The sequence below is a fragment of the Pseudorasbora parva genome, chromosome 5, assembly GCF_024679245.1.
Source record: "Pseudorasbora parva isolate DD20220531a chromosome 5, ASM2467924v1, whole genome shotgun sequence".
NCBI lineage: Eukaryota > Metazoa > Chordata > Actinopteri > Cypriniformes > Gobionidae > Pseudorasbora > Pseudorasbora parva.
Window position 1 is genome coordinate 17,459,633 of NC_090176.1, and position 12,339 is coordinate 17,471,971.

At 36.9% G+C, this 12,339-nt stretch overlaps 1 protein-coding gene across 1 annotated transcript in view; it reads right to left on the reverse strand.

The window, feature by feature from the left end:
• Positions 1 to 12,339, reverse strand: part of LOC137075850 (uncharacterized) — a 30,442-nt gene that overhangs the window by 6,999 nt on the left and 11,104 nt on the right. The window contains exon 3 of the mRNA XM_067444802.1: positions 6,085 to 6,393. Within this exon, the coding sequence (XP_067300903.1) occupies positions 6,085 to 6,393 (309 nt within the window). The remainder of the gene's footprint in view (positions 1 to 6,084; positions 6,394 to 12,339) is intronic.

Consider the following 12,339-nt stretch of genomic DNA (forward strand, 5'->3'; position numbering starts at 1 on the left):
AATACATAAGCGGCCATTGTACCTTAACATGGTAACTGAACACTTCTTTAACCACAAATGGGTGGTTGCATCTCTGAAAGAGATAGTCATCATTTATCATATTAGCCTAAAACTTCAACCTAACCTTAAACTTTACTTGTTACATGATCAAACTTCTTGATTTGAGGTTTATGGTGCCACATTTGACATTGAAATTGATCAGTGTTTAGATTCTAGAGTAAATAAAGGCTTGAATACCTGTTCATCATGCAAAGTGATTGTTTTCCTTCAGAAGACTTACAACATTTACATTACGGAAGTGTTTTTCAATAGCATACATCAGATATTAGCAGTTTGCCCATTTTACATCATTTAGATTAACCCTTAATGCATACCTCGGGTCATTAGCAAACCGGGATGTCATTTACTATCCTCCTCCTTATTTATTTTTTTAAGTTAGACATCAACCTTCTTAGTCTTCCTCAATCAATTTATTATGAACAATATAACAAGAAAAAACAATACAATTATAAAAATGCCTAGCTTGTATAGGGTCGCTAATGACCCAAGTTGTGTAAAAGTGTACTTATATTTATTTCTGCACAACAATAAGTGAATCTTTAATGACGGAATAAGTGCAATTCACCTTTATTCCTCAAGGAACAAGCACTGTCTGATACGCATGATGAAGTGACGTTTCACTCACTTACTGCAGACAGAAAACTGGAAATGGCTCAGCGATTTACTGCAGAGCAAGGGCTGAACACAATCAAATATTAGTGTGACAGTCACTTGATGGAAGAAGCTGTCCGCGATCAAAATATTGATTTTGAAGATGCAGGAAATTATAGTTTTGAGAATGTTTGAGATGGCGAATATAAACCAGATGCTGAATGTACTGGGAAATTGTCACGGGAATAAAGGCATGAACAGAGCAGAGCGATCCTCTGAGAACAAGCAGAGTGATCCTCCGTGAGAGAACAGAGCGAAGTCTGTGCTCAGGTAACACCAACGATCCTGCTGGAGAATGAGAGAATGCCAACACACACACACACACACACACACACACACAGGGAACAAAGCAAACGATCTGACAAACACAAGACGCTAGACACTAGGTATAAGTAGACCCAGGAAACAAGTGGCAACTGGTGCTGTAATCAGCAGAGTGATAATCAGCTGCCACGCCCCCCACCACCACACACAGACACCAATACTCACGTACCACATGACACAGTGCAGGGCGAGAGGGTGAATTCATGAACCGTGACAGTACCCCCTACCCTAGGAATGCCCCCTGGCGTTCCCTGAAAAGCTAACACGTTGATTGAAATCATCAATAAGAGAGTGATCCAGAATGTCCCTAGCAGGAACCCAACTGCTCTCCTCTGGACCGTAACCTTCCCAGTCCACCAAATACTGAAATCCGCATCCCCTCCGTCTCGAGTCCAGGATACGATTGACTGAATATGTTGGTTCCCCATCTATGAGTCACGGCGGTAGAGGAATCGGGACCGGCGGATTAATATGTGAATGAAACACAGGCTTTTATTTGGAAACATGGAATACAGAATGGATCCTCCTGTACACTGGAGGAAGTTTGAGGCAGACTGCCACCGGATTAATGATTTTGGTGACAGTAAACGGGCCAATAAATTTGGGAGCTAACTTATTGCTAACGGCGTGGATCGGAATATTCTTGGTAGAAAGCCCCACTTTTTGACCAACGACGTAAACGGGAGGCTTCTACTGGTGGCGATTGGCAGAGTGTAGTGGTTGGCCTGGTGCAGAGTCTCGCGGGCTCTGGTCCATGTGCAGCGACACCTCTGGACGAAGGCGTGAGCAGAGGGGACTGCAACTTTGGATTCCAGACTGGGAAAAATTGGTGGCTGGTACCCTATACTACCTTCAAACAGAGTGAGACCCGTGGATGACACTGGTAATGAATTGCATACTCCACCACAGAGAGTTGTTGGCTCCAGGAGGAAGGATTCTTGGCAACCATACATCGTAACACTCTCTTGAGATCCTGTTGGCTCGCTCCATCTGCCCATTGCTCTGGGGATGGAAACCCGAAGACAGACTAACCATTGCCTCCAGCAATCTACAAAACTCACGCCAGAATTTGGACACAAATTGGGGCCCCCTGTCAGAGACCACGTCTATCGGGAGGCCATGTAAGCGAAAGACATGGTCTATGACAGCCACCGCTGTCTCCTTGGCAGAGGGTAATTTGGCCAAGGGAATAAAATGAGTTGCCTTCGAGAACCGGTCCACGACGGTTAAAACCACCATCTTGCCCTGGGAGGGTAGTAGGGCGGTAACAAAACCTAGCACTATGTGGGACCAGGGTCTTGAAGGAACAGACAGCGGTTGGAGTAACCCATCTGGAGGGCGATTGGAAGTCTTACCTGTGGCACAGACTGAAGAAGCCAAAACAAAATCTCGGATGTCACGAGCCATAGTTGGCCACCAGAATCGTTGCTTGACCAAAAAACTAGTACAATTAGCTCCTGGATGGCAAGCTACGTTAGAACAATGACCCCAACAGATGACGTCTGACCGTAGCCCCTCTGTCACAAATAAACGACTCAGTGGCCCACCGGGCGGAGGCATTACCCCTTCTAAGGCCGCTTGGACCTTTGACTCGATCTCCCATGTGAGTGTGGAAACAATGATGCTTTCCGGCAAAATACGCTCGGGAGTAGACGGGCGTTCGGAGCGGTCAAAAATACGAGACGACGTGTCGGGTTTGATGTTCTTAGAACCCGGCCGGTAAGAAAGCGAAAAATCGAAGTGACCTGGGTATGTCATCCAGGTAGACATAACTGAAATGATCTACCATGTCTCTCAGCACGTCATTGACGAGTGCTTGGAAAACTGCAGGGGAGTTGGACAGCCCGAAAGGCATGACCAAGTACTCAAAACGGCCCCTAGGGGGGTTAAACGCTGTTTTCCATTCATCCCCCTCTCTTATGTGAACCAAATGCTATGCATTACGTAAATCCAGTTTTGAAAAAAAAGGATGCTCCCTGTAACCTCTCGAAGGCTGAAGACATTAACGGCAAAGGATAGGTATTCTTTACCGTAATGTTGTTTAACCCTTGGTAAAAGGGTTATAAATGGTATAAAACATCTGCTCAAACTGAACCCTTCCAAGCTCGAAAAGGTAACAAAATGCTTTATTTTATTCTTCTGTTACTCTAATTTTAGGAGAGTTTTATATTATCGTGATAGGTAGAGATCCATCTGTGTTAGATAGCCGGGTCGCTAAAGACCCGAATATGTAAGAATGATTGGCGAAACAGTCATGCGTTTAAGGGTTAAGCAATATGAGATTATATGCAACCCACAACCAAATCACAGTCGTGCTGATATTCAAAACAATGGCACTCTTCCTTTTTTGATAATGTTTAATCTCTATGCAATAACAATATAAGCAGATTATTTAACCCTTGGACAGTGCAATTAAATTGTGTTTTAGCCGATCACCATCAAAACCTGAAGTAGTTAATCTTGCAAGTAAATTGTGTAACTATGGATTTGTCATTGGAGAAATTCAAGCTGGAAGTATTACCTTCATGGTTTAATCAAACTAATTAAAACTAATAATATAATAAAATAGATTTTTGTTATTATGCCAGTATTTAGCTTATCTGAAACGAGCAGATCCAATAGTGTGTGTTCATGTGGAAGGTGAAATATGCTGAATGCTTCTTCATTACTTTCTGCTGTTGTATTGCCTCTCGAGTTTTCAGAGACTCTCCTTCTTCATATTTCCTGTTTGTAATGCTGCATTTCTGCATCAGCTCAGTGTTTGCTATGGCCCCACCTTGTGTCCTCCTGCACTGTCAGTCACATCAGCAGTATGTAAACTGTAATAGTCCAAAATAATTTATGTGTTCACATTTGTTATAGTCATTTGCAGCCAATCATAATTCAATCACTCTGTTTACCCTGTCAGATCTTTTCTGTATTCTTTTCATCTGGAAACACCCTGATTATTCGAAAATGGTAAATTACAGTATCTAGTAAGGCAAATCCATATTCCTCTGTCTAAAAATAATAATAATAATGATAATAATAATAAAGACATTTATTTGGAAGTTTGTTTAATCAAATAAGCAAAGTTATGGACAAAAACACATACTCATACAAATTTAGACTTGTACATGGGATGGTCCCATTCTCTAACTGATGAAAACGACTGACAAACATCTTCCTGTATTGAGATGTTCATCTGATCAGCGACAGACACATAAACTTGTGTCTTGAGAAGGAAAGATCATGTTCATGAAACTGTATGAAGACTGTAGACCTGATGAAAACAAAGATAAAGCAAGTCAAACACACACAACAGGCATTTCAGTTCCAGTTTTCAATTAGATTCAGAAGTATTTTTACAAAGTATTTTTCTATAGTAGTGTGTGTGTGTGTGTGTGTGTGTGTGTGTGTGTGTGTGTGTGTGTGTGTGTGTGTGTGTGTGTGTGTGTGTGTCAGTTAGTTATGTTTTGCAGCAGTTGTGACCATGAACAGACATCATCATGTGGTGAACATGAGGTGTGTGTCATGTTGAACTGACTTACACAGGCTGTTAATATGTGTTTGTCACAGTCAGAGATCATCTTCACCTGATAACAGATAGAAAGAAAACACATCACAGTAATCACAATCAGAAAAGATGAGAGACCAATAATAAACAGTGGTGTGGTAAATACTTACATCCTCTTTTGCTGAACCAGAGTTGATCTTTTGCCTCAATTTCCTATTACAATGATGTAGCATTTGGAGGACAACAGAATGCAGCTCAGTAAATAATAAAAGCAGGGGATGATTATGTAGTATGTGTGGATATCACAACTAGCTGAGATCTTTGCATTTTTTTCATATCCTAAATACAAATAATTTCTCAAAATAACATGGCTGTATACCCAGCAAGCAATAGCCGTCATTTCACCGTCTTGTATTATAGACCCGATTTAGTCCGGCTATGAGTAACCCACTTCTAGCTTAAATAATGCTTGAATTTGGGTACATGTCGTTTTTGTCTAAATAACTTGTCTAGTCTATTGACTAGTCTATGTTCTTGGACTATGGTTAGACTTCTGTTAAATTTTCACTGACAGCCCAAGTTTTGTTTTGTTTTCTATTACATGTGAAAATGCTTGCTGGGGTTATGTGTGGCAGGTGCTATTTACACATTTACAAAGTGTAAAAAGATACTGTGGTACAGTGGTAAAAGATATACTGTTTGCAATTGCACAAGATTGTTGTTATCAATAACTGTGATAGATGTTCATACACACTGTAAATAGAAGTGTAGTGCTATCCGTGCTGAATGTAAAACCTCAGCAATGGAGTTAAGGAAAATAACCTTTGTCAATCAAGCTGCCGGTTTGTGCTGAGTTTAAATAGACACTACCCACAAATATACATTTTAGGAAAAAAAGAATGAAAAAATATGAAGCAGTTCATCACTTGGCATGTACAGTACACTCTAAAAAGTGCTGGGTTAAAAACAACCCAAGTTGGGTTGAAACTGCACCGACCCAACAATTGGGTTGTTTTAACCCAATGGTTGAGTTGTTCTTACCCAGCAATTGGGTTGTCTTAAGCAACATTTAACCCAACCACTGGGTTAAAACAACTCAACCACTGGGTTAAAACAACTCAACCATTGGGTTAAAACAACCCAATTGTTGGGTCGGTGCAGTTTCAACCCAACTTGGGTTGTTTTTAACCCAGCATTTTTTAGAGTGTAGCTTATGGTTTATTTCTATTGCACAGGTTTAGTAGCTATTGATGAGCTGGAAGTACATCTAAAGGAACAAAATGTTGAAGAAAAAAAAACTAAATGTCTCTCACCTGTGAATGCAGATGCTGATAGTGATTATCAGACAGACCATAATGACTCCAGAACATGAGACGATGATGATGATGATGTAGAGTGGCATTTCTCTGGGGGACGCTGGTCTGTTTTCTGAAAAGAGTCAAACTCAGATGATGTCAACCGGCACTACTAGATACTAGTCACTGATTAAAACATACTTATAGTGCACTTGTCTGTAAAGAAAACAAATCCAGCAACTGAAATCATGTAATAACCTGTTATTGTTAATATCCATCTTATCGCTGCTGGAAAACAGGAGTAGTTTCCTGCATCAGACGCTTGTATTTGATGTATTTTTAATTCTCTTGGAGCTGATGGGTTGATGTAAATCCTGTTTGAGCTGAAGTTTGTATTAGTTATGTTAATATCAGGCACCTGCCTAAAAATAACAGAGTTGTTCATTTTCCATGTGAAATCATCATCATATGAGGTTTTGTTGCAGTGAAGTGTAACTGTTTCTCCCACAAACACTGTTTTGTTGATGTGCTGCTGAATCTTTTGCTCTTGATTTGATTTGGAACAATCTGATGAAAAGACAGAAAATCACAATCACTGCAGTTTTTACAGTAAATAAAAGGAATGGTAAACTTGTGAAAACCATTTACCAAAACTACTTTCATCATGCAGTAAATAAGCAAGTGTGTACCTTGTTTTAATCTGATGAATAAAACATATTTTTTCTTCACTTCATTGTAATATAGTAAATCATATTGTTTAGTCATCAAACTATATGGCCTTTTACCCATATCAGTTTGCTAAGGGTATATCCTATTTATCGGCTTTGAGACACCAGAAAACAAGTGAGGAATGGAAAGAAATGTTGGTCTTAAATCAGTACCTGTGTAAGTCAGGAGAATAATGACGACACAGAGATCCAGATGAAAAATCCTGGCCTGAAAATTCGCCATAACAGACACTCAGTTTAAGAGCTGTGAAGAAGTATAAACTGTCGTACTGTCCGCTCAGTATGCAGACGTGATGCAGAGACTGAACCAGTAAAGACAGAAGTGAAGTCAGTGGGCAATGCCTATAAGACAGCTGATTTTATTGACATAAAAATAACATTGTCAATTATACAGAATGCAGTTTCCATTATCCATTATACGTGTACAAAAAATAAGTATACTTAATTCAAGTTCAAGTTTGCTTTTTAATATACTTTATGTAGTAAGTATACTAATATTACAAAAGGATCACATGAGAATGCATATCAACGAGTATGCGTCTGCAATGTAGTGGAATGTATACACCAAAATGAGTGCAAATAGTGTGCCGTATTTTGCATGCATATGATACGCATTTTATGGCATGTACATATGTCACGCTCTTGGGTAGGTTGAGGGTGAGGGGTTAAGGGGTTCGTGCATATAATACACCATAAAGTGCGTATCATATGCACGGGAAAAACTGTCTGTCATATACACGCGAAAAACTGTGTACCATTTGCACGGCAAAATGAGTTTTGGCGTACACATTTCACGACATTGCACACTCGTATTATTTATACGCATTTCCGTGAGATCTGTCTCAGTATTAATGTACTGCTTGGGACTAAATTCATTCAGTAACGTTAGGCTGTTTTGAACTTATACATGATGTTTAATGTTTGAAGTATGGCTGGGAGATAAAACGATAGTAATTATCACGATATAAATTTCCTCGATAAAATGATAACAACAGTTCGATAAATTCTCAATATAATGCTTGCGTGCTATGATTAATGCTGCGCATTTGTATTGCAGACCGGGCTTCTGGGTGCTGCACGCGCTGTTGTTTACAGTCAGTGTCTGACAGGCTTGGAGGATCGGAGTGAAGTGGAGTGAGAAAAATGAGCGATAGAGTAGAAAACTCAGAGCTCACGACCAGCTCGGACGACACCGATATCACTGACAAGTTAGTTCGCTCGACTTCAGTGGTTTGGAGATATTTTGGCGATCCCATCCGACATAAAACAGCGACGTACGTGGACTGCTTATTATAGTTCTTGTCACCACACAGAATTTAGTTATTAAATTATCGTGTTTCTTCGAAGTTCTTTCATATAACATTGAGCCCAACACAGCGGTAAATCTACATTAACTACATTCACACACAGGCTTATTATCACCTTGTTAGTTGCGGTGGGTGACTTACAACAAAATAACACTACCAAACTATAGACCAGACCATGCTCTCAAATGGGGCCCTAAGGCTTTTCTGTCAGTATAAGTCAAGTATACTCCCTAGTGAAAAAAAGTATACTTTATTGTATTTCAAATATATTCTCTTTTCCGATAGTATATTAGAAATATACTTACAAAAAATGTACCATTTCTAAATATACAAAAAATATATTAGCATCATATTTCACAATACAACTTTTAACACACTTTAAAATAATTGTATTTTAGTATATTTTCTAAAAATATATTTTAGAAAAATATACTTTAAATGAAAGTTCAGTGTGCTTTTGTAAAGTGTACTTATTTGAACATTACTTTAAAATATATTTTTTATATATTTTAAACTTATGCTCAAAATTGTCATTGTTAACAATGCACTAAAAGCATATTTTAAAAATACATAATTAATATCATTAAGCTGTATAAAAAGTTATAAATACTGTTTAAGGTTATTTATTCATGCTTAACTGTTCAAGCTTAAGCATTAATAAATAAGTGATAATAAATTATTATTTTATAGGCCTAAATAAAATATGGACTAAAACCCCATTTTTAAATATACGCAGTGTATGCTATAAGCCCTAGTTTAGTTGTGATTTAAGTGTAAATATGTTTAATAAGTTTACACTGACAAAGAAGAATCCAACAGAACACTTAAAATACAACGCAAGAAAATATGAGTTAAATAGTTGTTTCTTATCGGAATTCAAATGTCTCTTCATTGATCTGTGACCAATCAGATTGTGTTGCTCAATGCCTGCATCCAATCAGAGGCAGAGCTTCTGACGGTACTCGTCTGTATGACGCTCACTCACGGGAGGTTTGCAGCCTTGCAGGTGAAGTACAATGTTGCGTAACATTAATTATTTAATAAAACACTGAAAGCGGAAAGCACATTGCTCATTCTTCGGACCAGTTCAATTACGTCACATCGCTGCCTGACCTTGATGGTGACGATAAACTGTTTTGGAATAAAATGGCCAAACGTTACGAGATCCCGAAAAGCACCGGAAAAAGTCCTTCTGTTTGGAGGTAAGTAAGTTAATATGTAATGTCACTAAACGTGAATAAAAAGTTAAATGAACATGCACCTGACCTTATCTCGTATATTCTGTTAACAGATTGCGTTCTTCACGAGTGTTTGCTGTCAACTGTCCCTGATGATGTGTAAGCGGCGATCAGACGCAAGTGTAATGAGCAGCTCACCAGAAAATTTAATATAATGTGTAATTTATATTTATGTATTGAGATGGTCAGTGGAATTAGTTCAATTATATGTTTTCCAACATCTTCCAGTGTTAATTTAATGAAAAACATAGTTAATTTTGTTTAGCTTTGCTGAAACCATGTGAAACCATTTATAAAAATCGTTGGGCTTGTTTAATGAAATGTCTCTTCATTAGTTATGTGTGTTAGATTATATTAATTTATTGTAATGTCCTTGAAAACAAATGCATTCAACATTGGGAAAGTAAGTCAGTAAGTAATTCATTAAAACGTAAGGTAGCACATTAAAATACTGTATTGTGTGACATTATGTAATTCAAAGTATATTGTACAATGTATAGCTAAGTAATAACACATTAAATTGTTATTGACTACAAAGTGTATATTTTTAGTCATTTGAATGAGTCAAGGTAAATAAAATATATATTATATTCATAGTATATTGCTTGTGTGTTCTGAATATACTGGTAATTAATTTGTAATTTATTAAAACACAAATAAAGTATGCTATAACAAAGTGTACAAATAATACAAATAAAGTGTACTATAACACGAATAAAGTATACTTATAATACAAATAAAATATACTTAACACAAATAAAATATACTTATAATACAAATAAAGCACATTTAATATCACTAAAGCATGTAATTAGTCACTATACTTAAAGTGTACTAAGTATACTTAAATTTGTTCCAATTTAGCACACAAAAGTATACTAAATACACTTAAAGTTGTGCTTTAACACAATTTAGTTACAACTTAAATATACTTAGTACAAAATTAGTTGTGTCAAAATAGCACACTTCAAGTTAACTAGTCATTAACACACTTCAAGTATACTGAAAATGAGTCTGGCCGCAAGTATACCTAGTATACTTTTTTTCCACTAGGGCTTAAGTGCAATTTTAAGTATATTTCTGAGAATTACATAAAAAGCAGACAAAGAATACTTTATTTTTGGTTTACAAGAAGTACTAATAGCACACTTGAATAAACTTTTTCGTAAGGGGAGTCAGTCATGATTTTTTTTTTATGCAGTCTTTGAAAAAAACAATGCCTAACCCATTTAACGGTTAAATACAAACACAGGTCGCCTAAACATAATGCTCACATATGCATTACTTATATAATGATTGTATAATCTGATTAATTTTGTGCTCTTATCTGCAGTGACCTGTGAAACCACAGAGCTCATTTTCCACAGAAGAACTGTCACATCCTGTCACTATCTACGGTGTTTACTTGTCTTATTAAACAGCTCATGCTTGTTCATGTTTTACTTTATTTTGTCAAATATATATATATATATATATATATATATATATATATATATATATATATATATATATATATATATATATCAATTACTCTTGAAACTGAGTTTTGCTCTGCTCTATTGTAATCTCTGGTATAAACAGAATATTGTTCTGTTATAGTAGTAACATTATTTAAAATGAACATGCAAAATAGCTGCAACATTGGGAAGACTGACCAATATAGAAAAAATATCTAATCGTGTCTTTAAATAAAAATATATACATTTTACACAATTTAATCATCTAAGCCAGGCAGGGTCGGTGTTAAACTGAGACGTGTGGGTTTTATTTTCTCAATAACAACACAAACTAGCCCCACACACTCTTTCATAAACATTTAAACTCTATAAACATATAAAGTCTCTGACTCTGTAACACAGTCTCGCCCGGGACTCTCAGCTCTGTCACCCACCCACGAGTCCTCAGCTGGTCTCTCTCCCCAGCCATTGTTCCAGCGTGGTTTTAGCCCGTCTCTCCGCACCAATTACTGCAAGCAGACACAGGTGTTTATCATCATGCAGTTGACCTACTTGCTCACCGCGTTTCTCCCCACTCTCTCAGTACGTGCAGAACCTGCTAAACCACGCCTCCATTGCCACATGATACCAGACATGTTCCCTGTGGTCCGAGTCAAGTCTCAAGTCTTTAAGGTCCAAGTTTAAGTCAAGTCTTTGTTCTATTTTTTGCATATTTTTTTTTATATTTTATTTTTATATATATTTATTTTTTATATATATATATATAAAATTATTTCATAGATGTGATTTCCTGCATTATGGTGCGTTTTAGGCCATATCCCTTTACTATACCAAAAAAGACCTCAAACCAGTCAATACAAATAGTCTAATAAAAAGGCTATATTCATTTAACTGCCATAGAAATCAACAGTTTCACAGATAATGATAATGAACAAGTTGCATGTTTTTTATGCTCCGTATCCAGACAGAAAAAGTGCTGTTTACTAAACGATTGATTGGGCCAGACAAAATTACAGAAATCACTGAGATAATTACCATGGCTTTAGAGTAGGGGTAAGACCATAAGATGCATAGCATATGTTTTGACGCATATCGCGAACATAGGTTCGAATCCGCCTTTTGCCACCCTCGCTCTACTCCCTTTCCCCATCACATATCAGATCGGAAAGGTATTTATTTTGAATAAAAAAATAGAAAATATTAGAAATGGGGAAATAAAGTGTTTAACATGTGTTTATTAGTTTCTTAATAAGTTTCTCGGTTAAGGGGTAGTCAATGTAAGCAGACATGTGCTGAAAAAGAGACGATAAAAGTTAGTGGGTCCAATATCATTGGTCTTAAAAAGTGGGTGGGTCTTGTCCCACCCACACACAATGGTTCCGACGCCCATGTATACATATATATATATATATATATATATATATATATATATATATATATATATATATATATATATATATTTTTTTTTTTTTTTTTCTCCAGCTAGTTGTTTTAATTAACAGTGTATTGAGCTATCAAAATAGATACATTTTACTTTAAAATTGCATAATAAAGCACACAAAATACTACCTTAATCAGTACTGTTACTTTCTGGTAAGGCTTGACTAAATTGTTACTATTTGCTGCTAATTTATTTAACAGCATTTTTCTAATGGTGATAAATTTGTGTGCCTCCAGATGCGTCACACGCTTGCTGGCTGTGTGTGTTTAGAAAAGTTATGTGATATTTGCTGCTGCAGCACATATTTGTGAACGAATGAATAGTAAAAGGTCCCGTAGTAAA